The 20,208-nt window shown below is 40.8% G+C and overlaps 1 protein-coding gene across 2 annotated transcripts in view; it reads right to left on the bottom strand.

The window, feature by feature from the left end:
- ORC3 (origin recognition complex subunit 3) overlaps positions 1–20,208 on the bottom strand; it is a 77,433-nt gene that overhangs the window by 6,613 nt on the left and 50,612 nt on the right. For both annotated transcript variants that reach the window (XM_008067874.1, XM_008067875.1), the window contains exons 14-16: positions 7,234–7,367; positions 3,974–4,050; positions 2,925–3,025 (exon numbers count right to left, since the gene is read on the bottom strand). In XM_008067874.1, coding sequence (XP_008066065.1) covers positions 2,925–3,025; positions 3,974–4,050; positions 7,234–7,367 — 312 coding nt within the window. The remainder of the gene's footprint in view (positions 1–2,924; positions 3,026–3,973; positions 4,051–7,233; positions 7,368–20,208) is intronic.

Raw genomic sequence — 20,208 nt, 5'->3', positions numbered from 1 at the left:
ACAGAGCAAACTGGGCTGTGCCATGACAGTAACAGGGTCTTGGGTGGCCTGGAGGGTAGTAAATTGTAACGGAGAAGCTTTGGCAGACACAGTCTAAAGACAGAGTAGTAAGTCGCTAACTGGATTAACGTATACATGCCTTCATAAAGCAGATTTCTGGAGCTTAATCCAGTCCTGTGTTTAAAGTATTTTGGCCATATGACAGATTGTGTCAGCTCCTTTTCCCACCAGCGCAGGCAGAGCAAAAGTTACTTCAGCCCAGCCACTGGGGGCATTATTCCTCTTCTTCCGGGTGTCCTGACTTTCTCTCCTCCGTTTGGAGAGGAGACCCAGACATCCCCAGTACCTGCTCTGACCTGGTGTGGACAGGGCTTGAAGAAGAGACGAAGTGAAAAGGACACACATCACTCCCTGACACTTCCCTCCTCCCCTGTCCCAAGCGCTCCTGACCCCTCTGCTCATTCCACTTCTAGGTGCTGCTCCTTCAGAACAAAACCTACTTGCCAAGAGAGTATGGTTTTGACTTGACCAGGAACCAGCATTTTTGTACTTCAAATTCTGCTGACATCTTAATTACTCAAGAATGAGCTGAGTTAGCTGTAGCTTCAGAAAAGGTTTTCTTTGATGTTGACTGTCTCCCTGGAAGGCTGGCTACCAATCTGTAACTTCTGACCATAAACATTTCCTACACAAACCACATACAGTTAGATCTCAGCCTTTATACTTGGCGTTCATTAAAAGATCTTGTTCAAGTCCCCTGCTATAGAGTAAGGACTGGAAATCTAACAAGGCAACCAGACAGAGTCACTTTCAGAAACTCAAACTACTGCCTTGCATTTGTACTCTTCTGCTGTTGTAACATCTTTACATTTAATGTTTTGAAATTCAGACAGTTCACAGGTCTTTTGGATATCCTTAGGGAACCTCCATCAGAGCAAATTAAAATATCTGCTTTTATTTTGTTTCTCCAGGCCACATTAGTTGAACAACAGTGACAAAACAACATCATACATTAGAAATTCATTCTGACTGTAGACTTGGAGACTGGCACAGAAATGTGCTTCTGCAACGTATCTGCTGTGAGAAGAAATAAGCAATGGGTCTGGCAGGAGAGCAAGCAATGTGTTATGCTCATTTTGGATTCAGATCAGCACTTACAAATCAATGACAGGCCTTCCCTGAGAGGTGGTTTTGAGAGAACTGGTAGGATTAGTATCAACAGGGGCTACAAAGTTGAAGCTTGATTTTGGTGAAAACAGTATCTTAGAAAGTGGCAATTTATTCTTAGCTCTCAAGATTTGGCCACTTATTCTTGCCTGTCAGTATCTTTGCCAAGAGCTGCTCGTGGCCTACTGTAAGCCCATCTTCCAAAACCTACTGCTTTTATTTATCTTTAAAGGACATCCTTTCTTGAGAACTCCAAGCTCTGTCTGAACACTGGTGATGTGGCCCTTGGGGGCAGTGTGGAGAAATAGGACCTTTTGACCCATGTTAGGAGACTGGTACTGTGTGACCTTGCACGAGTCACAGCCTCTCTGGGTTTTAGCTGCCACATAACTGACTCCTCAGGTCCCTGTTAGCTCTAACATGCTACAATCCTAATCTCTTCCCTCCTGGGGTAGACAATCTTGGTACAGACAGTAAATCCTAATGTGGAAGATTTTGTGATTTTATAATAACGTATTTCAGTCATGCTCAGCATTATTTCAAGAACTGCTCCGAAAGGTCAAAAGTCAAACATTAGGTCAAAGAAGAGGGAATGGCTGATGTGGCTTCAGAGTCTACAATTTGGAATTTGTAGAAACTCAGGAACTTGACATTTGCCCTATAAATGATGGCAAACGACACTGCAAAAACTGTTTTTAGTGACTACAGTTGTTCACTATCTGGTAGAAGTGAAGAGTCAGAAGTGTGAGGTGTAAGAACAGGAAAACCCACTAGGGTAACGCTAACTCTGTGATTTCTAAGATGTAATTTTTGACCAGTAGGTCAGTGCTTCACTTTGTTATGACGCACTTCTCTCTTTAACCTACTTTTTGTCATACTAGATTGATTATTTTGGACTTCTTTCATGGCATTAGTAATTTCTCCCCAATAACAAGGAACAATAACTCTGCCCCCACATTGTTCTGGAAAATAACTTACACTTTCAGAAAAGATGTAATTTTTATCAGAAAATCATTCTTTCTCTTCAGTAACTGAGCGGATTTTTTTTTTTCCTATTCAATGCCTAGCCAGCTGCTGGGTTTAAACTACCATTAAAAGTTAGAATAAACAATAACAAGTGTTTTCTACTTTTAATTACTAAATCTTTTTTTTGCACACTTCTCACTTTTTTTGGTGCTGTGTCCCAACTTCCTAAAAGGAGCTTATGTGGGCAATTTTACACAGCTCCATAAAGCTGGCTTCTGGAAAAGCATGAATCAGAATTATCCAAATTTCCCAAAAAGGAGTCATTTTAAAATACAGGCTGGCCTGGTGGACCTCTAAATTTACTAAGCAGATGTCCCAACATGAATCTAGTGCTGATAATGAGTGGCACCAGAGCATGGCTAGTCTGCTCTGTTTTCTGGGTTTGCCCCAGATCCAGCATTTACTCCTACCAAAGACAAAGCGTGATGCAAACATTCTGTTATTAGAAAGGGGAAAAGTACTCACTTTCTGTCTCCTCATCTCTTCCCACCTGGCCTAAAGAACTAGATCAGATTTAAACCTGTGTTCTTGAACTGAGAGTAAAAGAACGAACTAAGTCCATTTGATTAGATATCTTCATAAGGATGGAAAAGGAATACAAATTACAAATCTAAGCTGAATGGAGAGGCCCCAAAACCATAAATGTCCTGGATTGACTATGGACGGCTATTATACCAGTGTTATTTGGAAAAAAGGGCATGATTTTTAGTGCTTGAGAGCAACAGACTCACCTCACTAGACAGTCAATGAAGTTCACAACTTTTTCTCTGAGTACTTCAAACTTGGTTTGTTTCTTACTTGTTCTTCTTAACTCCTTCATTTCCAGTAAGGACTATAGATAAAAGAACAGAACTTTCCTGGTGACTGGAGACAGAAAACGCTTTAGAGGGAGCTCTGTTGCTAAGGCAGAGGCAGCTGATACAATCCCACAAGACAGGATGTCAGAGAAAGAACCAAATCAAAATGAGTTTCCTTTACTTTTCACTTTTAAGGTCTGGCAAGCATCTCTCCACCAAGATGCTTTGCTTTATAACATGTATCAAGTAAATTTTCAGAGAAAGAGGAAAAAGGCAGTTCACTTCAGTACTAAGTTATATGGCAGAACGCTCACTATTCACAATCTATTAATTCATTTCAGAGAAGGACTTACAAGGAGTAAAACCTTCACATTTTGTTAGTATGGACTTTGCAACATACTAACAGAATAGATTCCATGTGTTTTATTTCACTTCGACTGCAATTTGACTCCACATTTATCATAATTTGGTATCACAGTACAAAAAAGGTTATTTACTTTGAAAACAAAGTTCCTAAAGCTAGAACTATCTGAACAAATAAACATCGAACATACTGTGGCTCAATTTTTGCTCTGTGCTGCACATGTGCTTTTGAAAACATCAAGAAGTAACCAAAAGGGGGTCAGGCTCTTGAATTCTCTCAGTTGGATCCAACAGGGAAAAATAAACGAATCAGATAAATAGTCAGATTCTGTTTTGCAACCATGGTTCTTTCCCCCCTCACTGCTAGTTAATTCTCTCTCTCTCTGCCTACAGGAATAGTTTCCACCTATGTTAGTTATCAGATTCCAGAATGTGTGCATGTAGAGTGAGGATGGCAGTGGGATAAACAGGATGTTCAAATTTTAAGTGAGTTACAGAGTCTGCTTTGTTCCTGGTGGCTTAGAAATAAAAACAAACATCCGGGCAGAGCTAATCTAGAGCAAGAAGTGAAAAAAGGGAGTGTCACGGGATGCAGAGGAAGGGAAAAGAAAGTGACCGACCTTCTGTAGGTGATAGAGGTCTGTCTTCGGAAGCCCTTTTGGCTGTGACCCAGAAGTATCGTCTTCCTCCTCGGTGTCTGTTTTTTAATACAAAACCAATATACAACAATTAGGGTCAAAAGAACAAATATTTCTACTAATCCAAAGTAAGTAAAAGTTTCACCTATTTTTTAAAATGTGGCAAGGGAAAAGATTCCATCAGATAAATAATTTCTTCTAGAAGCTGAAGGTCAATACATATTATATAATTTATGCTGTAATGCAGTCTTTAAAAAAACCTCTCAAATATTTGTGCTATGATAGCTTTTCAAGAAAATCATACAAACTTAAACTGTTTTTCTTTTTTTAATCATAGAGATGTGGGGTACAAGTGAGAGTTAACCACGTAAGTAGGCTGCACGCAGGTGAAGCCTGGGCTTCTAATGGGATCTCACCCCTCCTGGTTTAACTGTTTTCTTTTGATTTGCAGATATTGCAAACAACACAATCTATACCCTGGCAAACCCAGTCTTGATCTTCCAATTCACTATTTTTGACATAACACTATTTGAATATGAAGAGGGATGTAAAAGTTTTGAAATAATCCACTTAAACAAAGAGTGCTTCTCACTCATAAGCAGACCTTGAACAATTTTTTTTTTTTTTTTTTTTGAGTGGGAGCCTCACTCTGTCGCCCAGATTGGAGTGCAGTGGCCACTGCCAGCCACTGCAGCCTCGACCTGCTGGGCTCCGGTGATCCTTCCTCCTCAGCCTTCTAAATAGCTGGAACTACAGGCGTGCACTACCACACCCAGCTAATTTTTTGATTTATTTTTATAGAGATGGGGGGCTTGCTTTGTTGCCCAGGCTGTTCTCAAACTCCTGGCCTCAAGCGATCCTTCAGCCTCAGCCTTCCAAAATGACAGGACTATTGTCATGAGCCTGCATAGTCAGTGAACAAGGGTACCTGCATAGTCAGTGTTTGTAGACCTAACCCTGCTTATCAAATGTGGAGAGTTTTAATTTTACTTTATTATTTATGAGTCATTTTTGAAAATCAAGAAATACAGACATTTCTTCAAGACAGTTGTTTTGCTTTAATTTGTAAAACCCTTTGTTCTTTAGGCTGTTAATCATCCTAATCTTCAATCCTTCCTGGTAAAAAAGCTGCATTTCTTTATTTTGTGGTGCCATATCACAGAATTTGTTCATGTTATAAGAACGCTAGCCAGGCTCGGTGGCTCAGCCTGTAATCCCGTGCCTTGGGGAGGCTGAGGTGAGTAGACTGCCTGAGCCCGCGGGTTCGTGACTCGCCTGGGCAGGCGAGACCTCATCTCTACAATAAACAAAAAAAAATTAGCCAGGCATGGTATCACGTGCCTGTAATTCCGGCTACTCGGAAGGCTGAGGCGGAAGGATCACCGGAGCCCAGCAAGTCGAGGCTGCGGTAGCCGGGAGCAGCCACTGCACTCCAGTCTGGGCGACAGAGTGAGACTCCAACTCAAAAAAACAAAAAAAAACCAAACAAGAACGCTAATGAAAATTATGATGTCTGCAGAGTCTCCATGAATCCATTTTTGTAAAAGATTACAATTTACCTTATTTATCGTATAGTTTTCAAAGCCTTTTACCCTATATATTAGGGTGGTCCCTCACTGGTCCAGTGATCACAACTGGGGGCATTTATATTGTGAATCAGTAAGAAAACAACAGCTTGCTGGTGGTCAAGAGAGATGACTCTATTCTAAGTGCTACCACTAGCTCAGAGATCTCAAACATATTACTTTCTCTTCCTGGACTTTAGTTTCAGATTGTAGCTAGACTTAGCGATCTCAGTTATACCAACTCCCAGCCCTTAAACATTTCTGTGTTCAGCTCATGCCGTAGTGTCAAAGGAGCAATGCCCACACAAAACCTGGAGGAAAATTCCTCAGTAGGTGAGAACTTCCTCATTCTGGCCTCTCCGGAAGCTCCAGTCAGGCAAACTTTCTCCTTTGTTCTCCTTTGTCTTCCTGAGCACTCAGGTGGCTCTCATGGCAGCTATGGAGATGTAAGGGGGAATTCCACAAAAACAGTCTCCTAAAGCCAAAGGATTTTTAAGACAAAGGAATACTTGCCACACAAAAAAGGATTACAATGGATATTTCAAATATGACATTTGCACCATGCCATGTCCAATTCTGTGTGCTTACTGATGAAGCTGCCTTCTCCCCCGAACTCCATTAAAAATGTCCCTAAATTAGAAAAAAGTAAAAGGTATACCATTGTGTTGTTGGTATTCTACCAAAAATATACTATACTTTGGTGCTAGAAACAGAGCTAGATAAGAGCCTAGGAAAAGTTAATAATACAAATCCATCTGTGGTGCGCCACAAGAACAAAGAAGTCCTAGCGCATTGGGGAAAAGAACATGGCTACCCATATGCAGTCAGGCACCCCCAAGCATTCAGGAAGTATAAATGATCATGAGGAGGTCATACAAAATAAAGGAAACTGTAACCTTCCAACACTGAGGAGTGCCAGGCTGCCTCAGTTAATTTAGGACTGAAAGATTCAAGCTTTTGTAAATCCGATTAATGCAAGCCTCATGCATATTTTGGTAATCAGCATACCAATGAGCCTCATTTCTGTGAAAGCAGTTCACAGCTATTAATTTTTCAGGCATCCAATGATTTATGCAGTGTTTTTGAATTATATGAAGAACTTGATGAAATGCTTAAGGAAAAAAACCTCTAAAAGGAGTCCTTAATTATGATACCCTGCTACTTAATTTTTATTGCCTTTTTAAAGATATACCCTCCCATAGATCCAGATAAATAATCTTTTTCCTGTCCTTTTGATGCTCTTCATTGTTTAAACCAAATCTGGAAGAGAAACATTTGACCTATTTGTGACTGTTAAGACGTGGCATTCAGGTCAGGCTCGGTGGTTCAGCCTGTAATCCCAGCACTTTGGGAGGCCGAGGCCAGTGGACTGCCTGAGCCTGTGGGTTCAAGACCAGCCTGGGCAACTTGGTGAGACCTTGTCTCTACAATAAAAATTAAAAATTAGCCAGGTGTGGTAGTGCGTGCCTGTAGTTCCGGCTACTTAGAAGGCTGAGGTGGAAGGATCGCTGGAGCCCAGCAGGTGGGTGTTCTATTCTGAGGCCTGGAGTACAGACTGCTCATGAACTACTGGATCTCTTCATCTCTCAGCAACATCACAAGGGGGGATTTCCTCCATGTCATTTTAGTTAAATGACTGTCATGGCCAGTAGAACTGGTAGGATATTATACTCTCACCATCGAGACTCTGAAACTGGGCCAGGAACTCCTCTATTCTCTTAGCTGTGCTGCCAAGGTGCTTTTCAGAAGAGGACTTAACAATCTTGAGACATTTCTGAAGTATGGTCATCAGTTCATCCTTTGCCAACATCCTAGAAGAGAATCAATCACAGGAGATGTAATATAACTAGAAATGAACACACTTAAAATACATTTTAATACTAAATGTTTCTGATCAGAAGACAATAAAAATTCTTTAGTAGCTACCAATGTTTTTTGGACAGATTTTTCTCAATTTTATGTGACATTCAGAGCATTCTTGAGGGGTTCTCATGATAAAGCTTAGCTTAGAAAATTCACAAAAATCTAGATTCATAGCATGGTTCTGACACTTACCGTGTCTGTAATACAGAACAAGTTTACTATACATTTCTGATCCTTGGCTTTCTTATCTGTAAAATGGAAATTATAACGCACATACGAAGGAGGACCCAAAAAAACCAGCATTATTTTTTGGAGAGTGGGCCCTTGTAATTCAGATTTCTCCTGTCAGGTAAATGTTCTAGGAACCCATCGGCATCAGTGTACCAGACAGTGTTGTTGTGAGAGGCTGTTTTCGGCTTCAGTGAATTTTTTTTTGAGATTCTTTCAGTGTATTTGCCCATTTCATGATGGGTAATTTACAAGCACACTTGCTGAGTGTTCATCAGTTTTGACCAAAATCTGCATGACCTCCATGCTCTACCCTCCCTATTCACCGGATCCTGCCCCAAGCATTTTTTTTGTCCCCCCCCCGCATGAAAAAGTATTCAAAGGGAAAACTGTGCCTGTGTGGAAGGGGTGGAAAAAAACAAAACAAACAAACAAACAAAACGGCAGATGCATTAAAATGCATCAAAATCGATGAGTTCAAAAACTATTCTGAGCAGTCGAAAAAGCATCTCGATAGGTGTATTGCATCAAACAGAGAGTATTTTGAAGGTTACTGAATTTTAAACATGTAAGAATAAATAAACAATTTTTAATAAATAAATTTTGGGTTTTTTTGGTCCCATCTCATATTTCACATGTCTGACAGAGACTTGAAAATTAAACAAGAAGTTGCATGTGAAGAGTCTAGCACAATCTAGCCACAGAGTAGGCAATTAATATTCATTTTTCTTTATGATCTAAACATACATATGACACAAGAAGTAACTACAGAGGATACGACACACTAAATGTAAAGGACCAAAATTTAAGTATTACAGTAATTTCTCTATTACCGTTTAAACCATGCTTTATATGTCCTATGCGCTTTATAAACATCAGCCAGTATACCTACTGAACTTTAAACAAGGTAGGCGATTCTGCTTGTTATTTACAGCACAGGCAGAGTGGTTGAGTAACTCATTCACAGCCAAGTAAATCTTTGTGAGAAATGGAGGGAGAACACAGACATTCTAAAATCAGGATCCTGTTCTCAGATCTTCTATGATTTCTCCACTAAGATCATAGTAACAGCAGCAAAAGGAATCAATATTAGTAATTATTAAGTAGTAGCAACACACAGCTATACAAATGATTCTTAGCAATGGATGTAAATCAAAACTACAATGATTAAAAGTTCTAATATTAACCATGAACAATCAGACAAATCTAGAATATGAAGCATTCTGAAAAAAAAAAAGAACTTGTGTTTGACATTTTTCATACTAAAATTTTGGGGAAAGTACTAATATGACTAAGGAAAAACAGACACAAAACTAAGTATACTACGACTAACTGAGAAACAAACCTGGTTACTTCAATCAAAATTTAAACCCAAATTTTAAAAAAGTAGAAAAAACATAGAACTTTAGATTATAAAATGTAGAAATTATTAGAAGTAGCTCAAATAGTAAACTTTTTTTGCAGTTTTAACAAAGAGTACAAAAACAACAACTTCCTCTATATACAATTATCCCAGGTATATTTCTGATCTATGAGTGACAGGTAGCTAACAGGTCAAAGAAAAATAAGCCAAGACATTTCATTCTTGATTATATTTGCGACTGAAAATTTCTGGCTTTCTATTGCCCAGATGGAGTTCAACTGTTGAGAGGTAACTCTAGTCAAGCACACTTGAACCACCTGTTATACCTGACCTTTTAGGCCTACTAAGTAGAGAAGATCGGCATTGCCAGTGTCCAAAGAATCACCGGCACAGGCTTGCCTGGAGGGGAGCAGAGGCCGAGTAAGCTCACACTCACATTGGCGGGGAGGTCTACCCACCGAGAAGCACACCGAGGACTAGCTTCCCAGGATACAGGCAGAAACACCTCAGCCACTCTGAGCTCCAAATAACTGAATATCAAGGAAAGCTAAGCCTAGCCTGTTGTTCTTCTTCAGGATGTCACACACGGCATTATTTCACATAACTGTGAAATCAAGTTTTATTAGTCATAACCTTTAATGTGGCATTTGATTGGAGGAGACAGATCATTCACCCAGATTTAAACTTCAAGGATTCAGATAGTTAATTGCTTCTCTTATTCTTAGCCAAAGATTATGATTTTATTGTCTTCAGAGTAGAAAAAGATCTTATACTTTCCCAAGTACTCTCTGGTTTAATATAAAATGATAAGATTTAAGGTAAGATTGATGAAAAAGAATTATTTAACCAACTCAGTAAAGTCATTAATTAAAATTTTTTTCTAGTAAAGGTATACACACAGAATCACAGAATCAATAATGCCTACTATCATCACTGTAATTCAATATCATTTGGGAGTCTTGTTGCTACAAATTAAGAAAAAAAAGAAGCAGTATAAACATTAGAACGGAGGAAGAAATTAATTATCTGAATATAGCATGACTGTAAAGCTAGAAAAATCTAAGAACTGTAAATGAATTCGAGTGTAATAAGAGTGAGAAAATAAGCCAGGCTCGGTGGCTCAGCCTGTAATCCCACACCTTGGGAGGCTGAGGTGAGTGGATTGCCTGAGCCCGTGGGTTCGAGACCTGCCTGGGCAACTTGGCGAGACCTCATCTCTACAATAAAAAAAAAAAAAAATTAGCTGGGAGTGGTAGCATGCATCTGTAGTTCCAGCTACTTGGAAGGCTGAGGTGGAAGGATTGCTGAAGCCCAGCAGGTCGAGGCTGCAGTGGTTGGGAGAGGCCACTGCACTCCAGTCTGGGTGACAGAGTGAGACTCCAACTCAAAAAAAAAAAAAAAAAAAAAGAGTGAGAAAATATAAGATAAATATATATGTGTGTGCATACACATTCACATAATGTAATCAATACCTTATATTAAACTACATCATGGAAAAAAGAGCATGCTAAAAATGGTGCAGTGGCTCATGCCTGTAATCCCAGCACTTTGAGAGGCTGAGGTAGGAGGATTGCTTGAATTTAGGAGTTCAAGACCAGTCTGGGCAACATAGCAAGATCTCATCTCTACAAAAAAAACAAAAAATTAGCTGGGCATGGTGGTGCATGTAAGGCTCCAGATACTCGAAAAGCTGGGGTGGGAGGATTGCCTAAGCCTAGGAGGTAGAGGCGGCAGTGAGCCGTGATTGTGCTGCTGGGCAACAAGAGACGCCGGCTCAAAATCAGAAACAAAAAATACCCCACCTATCAAGTACAATGTGCACAGGTAAGAGTGTTGAGTACACTTATGGTCTAGACTTCTTCGTCACTATACAATGCATTCATGTAACCAAAAACTATCTGTACCCGCTAAAGCTACTGAAACAGAGAGAAAAAAGCACCTTGGAATTTAGAGGTCCCCAGTTTAAACCAATAAACAAACAAATAAATAAATAAAACAAAGCCAATAGAATATACAGCAATACATTTATAACACATGTGTAAGACCATAAAAAATGAAAGCGCTGAATAAATGAACAGACATTTTAATACTCAATATTATAAAGATCCAAATCATTCCAAATAATCTATACTTTAAACACTGTTTGAAATGAAATTTCAGTAGGTATGTTTTAAAACCCAATAAAATTATTCTAATATCTATCTGGAATAATACTTGTTCCTTGAAAATAGTAACAATGTATGCAAACTTGAATGTGTAGTGGGATGTTAATAAGGTATGGTGATTAAAATCAGATGGTACTTACATGGGCAAGTCAATGGAAAAGAACAAGAGTTCAGAAAGATCAAGGTATACGTGGAAGTTTGTTTTATGATAAAGATACCACCTCTAATCAGTGGGGAAAAGATGTTAGGTATTAGAATTAACTATTTTGGGGGGGGGAGTTGAGTTTCCCTCTGTTGCCCAGACTGAGGTCACCCGTAGCCTCGACCTGCTAAGGTGATCCTTCCAACTCAGTCTTCCAAGTAGCCAGAACTACAGGCACTACTGAACTAAATGCCTGGCTAATTTTTTGATTTATTGTAGAGACAAGGTCTTGCCAAGTTGCCCGGGTGGCTCTCGAACTCGCAGTTCAGGCATTCCACTCGTCTGGGCCTCCCAAAGTCTTGGGATTATAGGCTGAGCCACCGAGCCTGGCAGAATTAACTATTTTTTGCAAACAAAGATCACTACCTTATATTATACACAAAAAATACATTTCAGTGACACAAAAATACATTTCAGACAAAGTAAAAATGTGAGTATGGTGTGGCAGCAGGGAAAAGAACTAGGTCATCAATCATAAAATGTTAAAAGAAAATGAGGAAAGATATTTAAGCCTGGAAGTTTTTCTTCTTTAAAAAATAACTTGCCCGTGGCAGGTCTTTCTGCAAAGGATCTTCCTTTTTCCTTCTCTTTTTCTTGCTAATAAACTTTGTTTTAAAACTTAAAAAAAAAAGATATTTAAGCCTGATAATATCCAGCATCAGCAAGAGTGTGAGGAAACACACCGAAACACTGTTGGAGTGAGTATACACTGTACAACAATGTGTCACTAATTTAGGGTCAGAACACCTACGTCTTTATTTTGTGGAACTAATTACACAAATGAGCAAATATACTCATGCTAGCGATTACTGCTTGTAACAATGAAGCATCAGAAACACCCTAAATGCGTACCACAAAAGGGACTGATTAAAATGCTACACTTTCAAACATGAGACATTACGTGGTGACGACAAGCAACAGGTCGGGCGATTATGCAGCAACGATGACAGCGAACGTTTACACGCACTTGGCACTTAGGTGTAGCAGGTGTCGCCAGACACTCACACCCTTTGTAGCGTCAATACTGCTATTATTCCCATGTCAGAATGCGAAAACAGGGGCACGAGAACTTGACCAGTCTCCCAAAGCTGGCAGCGGGCACAGCTGGGATTTGAAGCCTCACGGTCTCGCTTGACATCCATGCTCTGACTGACCATGCTATACTGCATCTCAAAACACAGCGTTCTTGGTAGAATATGAGGTGCAAAACAAAATCGCCACAACGAAAACAAGACAAACACAAAGTGCAGCTTGTGGAATATCGAATACAGTACGCTTTAAAGTCTGGAAAGAAATCTGAAGTACAAATAGCGGACAGTGGGTGACTGGTTTTCCAAGTTATAAAACACAAGGGGACATATCAGAAAAGGACTGTTATTTTTTTCAATTAGACTATTATTAGAGTGACTACAGCAAGCACTTTGGATAAACCAAACCTAACTGAATAAGATCACTTAAAAGCAACCCCAAATTAAAATATTTTACTCATTCTAAAAAAAAATTGTTCTACATAGCACACCAAACAAAAAATTAAGGATTGCCAGGCATGGTGGCTCACGCCTGTAATCCCAGCACTTTGGGAAGCAGAGACGAGAGGACTGCATGAGTCTAGAGGTTTGAGAATAGCCTGGGTACTCGAAAGACCTCATCTCTTCAATAAATAAACAAAACCAGCCAGGTGTGGTGGCACGCGCCTGTAGTTCCAGCTACTTGGAAGCTGCAGTAGAAGGACCACTTGAGCCCAGCAGGCTGAGGCTGTGGTGGCCGCGAGCATGCCACTGTGCTCCAGCCTAGGCAACAGGGTGAGACCCCTACTCGAAAAAGAAAAAAGAAAAAAAAAATTAAGGATTGAGTCTAGTCACTAGACCAGCTGTTTTCCAACTACGTTTCAACCCCTACATCAGTCGTGAAACCAGTCATTCAAGAGATATTTATTGAATGTTTAGTACAAACTAGACACTGTTCTGGGCGTGTGGGCATACCTTAGTGTATCAAAAATCACTGTGTTCGTGAAACTTACATTCTAGCATGGGGGGTGGGAGAGGCACAAACACTAAACTTTCTAGAACAATCCATCCATCCATTCATCCAATATATATACTCTATGTGTTAAAAATTAGTCAATGTTATGGGCAACTATTAAGCAGAGTAAGGGTAGTGCAATAGAGGAAAGGTTTCCATTTTTAGATGGTTAGGGTCTCATTGAAAAGACGACATTGGATCAAATACGTCAAGAAGGAAAGAAAGCCCTACAAATATCCAGAATAGCTTTTCCTGGCATCCAGGACAATGGGCACAAAGGCCCACGGTGTGTGTGCCTGGCATGTTCAAGAAAGAACAAAGAGGCCAAGATGACTGCAATGGAGAGAATAAGCAGCAGGAGAGGAAGTCAGAGAGGAAGCAGGATGGAGGTGAGGTCATGTAGCGTCATGTACAGACCATGGGTTTTACTGAGTGAAACGGGGGGTTAATGGAGGCTTTGAGCAAAGGAGTGACATTAACTGACGTATCTTAAAAGGACTATTCTGACTGCTACTTTGACAAAAACCTGTAGGGGACCAGACAGGAGGCTACTGCAGTAACCCAGGTGAGAGGTGACTTGGACCATGTGGTACTTGGCAAGGAAGGTGCCAAGAAGAGGTCTGATTCTTGATACATTTTGAAGGCAGAGCTCAGGTTTTTGGCATGAACATCAGAAGGACAGGTAGACTTCAGGAAAATTATACGTTTCAAGGGGAAGATCAGGAGTGTGTTGGACATCCAAGTGAAGCTATGAAACAGATGGACCTAATTAAATTAATTAAATAGATGGACCTAACAGTCTGGCACTCAGTAGAGAGGTGTAGGCTTATGACTAAGTCCTGGGGGAACTACAATATTAGGATGTCAGGGAGAGAGAAGCATTTAGGGAAACTGAGAAGGACATGATCTGAGGAAGAAGAACCAAGTGAGTCCAAGTCCTGGAAGTCACGAAGAAAGAAGTGATGAACTATGTCCAATGAAGAATCAACCATTAGAGTTAGGAACATGAAGGTCATTGGTGACTTTGATAAAACTAGTTGTGGCTGGGTGCAGTAGCTCACACCTGTAATCCCAGCACTTTGGGAGGCAGAGGCGAGAGGACGGCCTGAGCCTAGGGGCTTGAGACCAGCATGGACAACATGGCAAAACTGGTCTCTATAATAAATCAAAAAATTAGCTGGGGATGGTGGCATCATGCCTGTAGTTCTAGTTACTTGGAAGGCTGAGACAGAAGGATCGCCTGAGCCCAGCAGGTCGAGGCTGCAGTGGCTGTGAGCAGTGTGCCACTACATTCCAGCCTGAGTGACAGAGTGAGACTCCCACTCAAAAACAAAACAAAACAAGAAACTGTTGTACAAACTGAACTGTAATTAGTTAAAGAGAGAATGGGAGAAAAAGTGGAGACAGTGAGACAATACTTTCCAGTTTTGATATATTACAACTACCATTTTGTCTTTAAAAAAGTAGAATAAAATTGAAAAAAAAATCACAATTAAAAGGCTCGAAGCCACCACGTGAGATTAAAGAGAAAGGAAAAAACATGTCTAATATTTGTCACATTATGCCACAAAAGAGCTATTTATCTCTATTCAACTTGATAAAGAAATGACTATATCACTGTCAGATAAGTGGTTCAAAAAGGCCTGTGATCCTTAATGTGTTAAAAGCTTTATAGGTCGTCATTAAGAACAAGTTTTCTTAACTAAGAAAGAGAATCATTAGCAATCATTAGAAACAATCATCCTGTAGGGAAATGGAGTGTTCTGCTTCATCATGCAGAAAGCCAATAATCCGGTTAAGCAGTAATTACATAAATGTCTGATTATGAGAACAGCTACACGGAGATACTGGCCAATACATGACTAATGCAAAGATCTTCTGACGAATGAGTTCTCACATTCTAAGCAGACATCACCATTGTAAGGCAGCTTTGAAAAATATTCAGGATTCAGATCTGCAGACGTATGTATCAATAACAATTAGAAAATAAGAAAACAAAACCAAAAACCTACTCACAGGTTGTGTTAGTCTTTGAAGAAGACTAACACAACAACTATAGACGATCTAACATGGAAACAGAAACTAAAGCATAAGTAACTCCTCCTGAGCCTTCATATTTCATATAAGATGCCAGTTCTTGGGAGAAGCTGTCCAGTCTCACAATCGAAGGTGCACTGTTGCATCTACTCTTTCCTTCCCAGCCTAGTCCTCACCTTCCACAGCTCTGACTGCTCTACATTGTTGCTATCCATCTACTTGTCCCAAGCCTCTCAACTGACTGAAGTTCCATGTAGGTAAGGACCAGGGTCATCTCTGCCATCATCTCAGTGACTCCACAAATCAAAGTTGTTGTTGTTGTTGTTTTATTGTTTTGAGGTGGAGTCTCATTCTGTCGTCCAGGCTGGAGTGCAGTGGCTCACTCCTGGCCACTGCAGCCTTGACCTGATGGGCTCCGGCAATCCTTCCGCCTCAGCCTTCCAAGCAGCTGGAACTACAGGCATGCACCGCCACACCTAGCTAATTTTTTTGATTTATTGTAGAGATGAGGTCTCACCAAGTTGCCCAGGCTGATCTCGAACCTGTGGGCTCAGACAATCCTCTTACCTCGGCCTCCCAAAATGCTGGGATTATAGGTGTGAGCCACTGTGCCTGGCCTACAGATCAAGTATTAAAAAAGAACATTTTTCTTGTTTCGTTTCAGTCGGAGTCTCACTGTCGCTCAGGCTGGAGTGCAGTGGCATGCTTACTGCCACTACAGCCTTGCCCTGCTGGGCTCAGGTGATCCCTCCGCTTTAGACTTCCAAGTAGCTGGAACTGCTGGCATGTGCCACCACGTCCGACCAATTTTTTGATTTATTGTAGAGACGAGGTTTCACCAAGTTGCCCGGGCTGGTCCTGAACCCCTGGGCTCAGGCAATCCTCTCGTCTTGGTCTCCCAAAGTGCTGGGTTACAGGTTTGAGCCACTGTGCCCGGAAAAAAGAACAATTTTCAAATGGAAATATAAGGCAATGACCACATAATGATAAAGATTTTTATCACCTTAGTGAAGAACAGGTTCTCTAAGGCCAACGGTTCTCAAACTAGTTTATCAGGACGTCATGGTGCCCTTTGTGCAACACCACGCTCAGTACTGGAACACTATATTGCTAAAATGAATACATTTAATTTCAGCTGGTATGGTGGCTCATGCCTGTGATCCCAGCACTTTAGGAGGTCAAGCTGGAAGGACTGCTTGAGGTCAGGAGCTCAAGACCAGCTTGGGCAACACAGTGAGAATCATCTCTATTAAAAAATTAATAAAAAATTAGCTGGTTGTGGTGGCACATGCTTTTAGTCCCAGATACTTGGGAGGCTGAGGTGGAAGGATCACCTGAGCTCAGGAGTTTGAGGCTGTAGTGAGTTGTGATCATGCTACTGCACTCCAGCCTGGGCAACAGAGTTAGACTCTGACTCAACAACAACAACCAAAAAAGCAAATACAAAAAAACACTGCTTAATATTAGTAGTGAAATACCTCAGTCCAGTTTTGGAACTAATTTGAGATCAACTGCCTAGAGCCAATATGCTTCTCCATGAAAAAAGATTTTTTTCTTTAATGGATTCAATTTTTTAAAAATCCCTTTCTTATTCCCCTTTGTTTTCTAAAAGTGTTTTTCAAAGTATGGTCTCTGGACCAGTTGTGAGAATGTGCTGGAGTGCTTGTTACATACAGATTCCTGCTAAACCCCTACACAGCCATAGTTCCTAACAGTCTGATTCCGAATCTTTGAAGAAAGAGCAGAAATGTTTAATACACCCCAGCTAATTCTTATGCACATTGAAGCCTGAAAATCATTCCTTGAAAAATAGTGTCTCTCAACATCTTTTGCTTTAAATGGAGTTTTAACAATTCAGCTCTTTGTCTGATTTCACCACAGGCCTATAGATATCGTGGAGGGGCCCTGATGTGAGTGATACAAATTCAGAATTGGCCATCCTGGTTCTAAAAGAAAAATAATGTATTTTAATGGTGAAGTCTCATATAGCTTCTGCATGGATAACTTTAGATCATCATAAACTAGATTATTACTATATTAGAAACATTCATAGATTGTGAGGCTGTGCCATTTTTCCTAAGTAGATCTTTAAATATCATCTGAAGTTGATCTGCAAAGTCAGGAAATAATGCATTATTTAGATTCTAAACTTCTAGTCTCTTTGAACTAAGCTGAAGTGATCAAATATTAACATTATTATTCAGGTCATGTTTTTAAAAACTCAGTGTAAGCTGAGCTGGCCTGCTAATATGTTACTGTTTAAGTCAAAAACCTTATTCAGAAATTAAAATAATTCCTTTCAGCTTAAAGTAAATTTCCTTCAGCTATCGATCAACTTCAATTTCTGTTTCTGTAGCAAGCTCATAAGGTTACACTTGGAGTAAGTAGACTAGACACCGTGGCTCCCATTATTTATATGTCTGCACCCTGTGCAGATATTAGTATCAGGATGAGGGGGAGGGAATGCCTGGGTCCACAGAAGCTTGCTCATTTAAAAATTCTGGATACACTCTGAACATGGACTATTGGCTACGAAACCATAAATTTCCTCTTATAACCACCTCTCAAATACTTGGGACATGGCTGAAAAATGCACTGGACTTAGAAGATTCAGATTTAAATTTCAGCTCTGCCAACTGCAGAAAAGTCAATGTTTTTGGCCTTGGTATCTTTATTTCAAAGAAAATGGGATAACTCGGATTTCCAGCAGGATGGCGACGGGATATGTCGGACTGTGAGAATGTCTTGCTTTCCCCTGGTTGCTGCTGCTGCTGGCGCTGCCAGCCTGCTCCTTGGCCGTCTCACTGGCTCGTGGGCTAGAAGCCTCTGGCCTCATGTACCACGTGGTTGCTGCAGCTGCCTCCGTTGCTGCCTAGGCCAGCCCTGGGTTCCTGGCCCACAGAGCTCCTGGCTCCCTCACCAGCTGCACTGCCCCAGTCCACGCCGACCTGCAGCGCCCGGTTGCCTTGGACTCTGGCTCCCTGGGCTCGGCTATGGCAGGGCCATACACAGATCAGCTGGAGCCCCGAGTCTGACTGGTGGAGAGAGGACTGGGGAGAGCCAGGGAGGAGGCACACGCCGGGTGAAGAAACGCCAACCACTGCCATTTTCTCTGTCCCAGGACCAGGCGGAGACCTGCATTGGCCCCCACCCAGCTCCACCCAGCCTCTAACTTGGGACCTAAGGTAATCACATTAAACTGGGAGAGACAGAAGCTCCTCCCCTATGCTAAATTGGACACAGGTCAGATCTGAGCGGCAGACTCGACAGGCAACAAGCTGGCTGAGACCAGATCGAATCCACCCTCCTTTCACAGCAGGCCTGGGGCATCTGATCCTACCATGAGCGCTAGAGATCAGAGCTGAAAAGACGTTGGACGCACGATCTCAGAGCGAGCTTGGTTTCTTGTTTTAATTTTTATTTTTTGCCAGTTTGTTTTGTTCATTTTTGTTTTAGCTTTTCTCCCCCCTCTTTCTGTTTTTGATGATGTTTTCGTACTTGCTTTGTTTCTGTTATTTTACTGATTTTTCCTTTTTTTTCTTTAGACTTCCTGTTTGTGTAGGGGAATAGTAAGCCAATAGGGAGGTTGGTTGGCTTGTGTGTTTGTATGATTACCTATGTTTTAGTTTTTTTCCTTTTTACTCTTTGTTGTCTGTCTCTTTTCATTTGTTAGTTGGTACATTTGTCTGTTTTCCTTCTTACCCTTCTCTCTCTCCACCTTCCTCATTCCATTTTTTTTTCCTTTTTCCTACCTCATATTGCTTTCAGGGAGCAAACCTATACACCCACTGCATGGACAGGTTGCGAGGCAGTGGGAAGTGGGTTCCAGGGTACCCATATGCCTGTCAGTGGATACTGGGATCTGCAGATAGATTTTGAATCACAGCTCCCCCCTCAATTAAATCTCAAAACTGCAAAGAAGAGCAACCCCCAACCCACAGTCCAGCTTCAGAATTGAACAAAGCTAGAGGATCCACATAAAGAAGAATAGGAGATTAGCAAATAGAAGTAAAAGCAACCCTGCCATGCCTGAACAACAGAATTAAAGGGGGGGGGAATCTACACAAATGAAGAAAAACCAAAACAAAAATATGGGTTTCACACAGACGCCTGGGATGTCAGACACTGAGAAAAAGACTTTGGAATGCAAACAATGAAGAGCCTCCAGAATGACTGATCACATACGACAAACCCAGACATCAAGACATTAATAGAGAGAATAAAAGGAATTGAGGAGAGACAAGAGGAAAATAGGAAGGAGTTGATAACTGAGATAGCAGCAGTAAAGAATACTGTGATTGAAATAAATAACAAACTAATAAGCATGGAAAGCAGAATTTGCCAAGCAGAAGAAAGAATCTCAGAGCTTGAGGACCAAAATATAGAACTAACCCCAAAACAGAAAAGAAGCTTAAAAAGACAGAACAAAACCTTTAAGAGATGAGCGATTATTTCAAGAGGCCAAACCTAAGAGTAATTGGACTTTCTGAGGCAGAAAGAGAGACAGAGATCACCCTGGAACAAATATTCCATGAAATTATTCAAGAAAACTTCCATCATCTCATCAGTGATGTGAAAATTCAAAAACAAGAGATTCAGAGAACCCCTGTAAGACAACAAATGAGAAGACCAACTCCCAGACACAAAATAATTTGCCTAAACAAAGTAGGTATAAAAGAAAAAAATCCTAAAGGCAGCATGAGAAAAAGGTCAGACTACCTACTGGGGAAGACCAATGAGAATAGCAGCAGATACATAAAGAAACAATTCAG

Source organism: Carlito syrichta, unplaced genomic scaffold, assembly GCF_000164805.1.
Source record: "Carlito syrichta isolate Samal-C Ts95f unplaced genomic scaffold, Tarsius_syrichta-2.0.1 Scaffold309804, whole genome shotgun sequence".
In the NCBI taxonomy this organism is placed as follows: domain Eukaryota; kingdom Metazoa; phylum Chordata; class Mammalia; order Primates; family Tarsiidae; genus Carlito; species Carlito syrichta.
The sequence above is the reverse complement of the archived record's forward strand: the minus strand, read 5'-3'. Positions and strand labels throughout refer to the sequence as shown.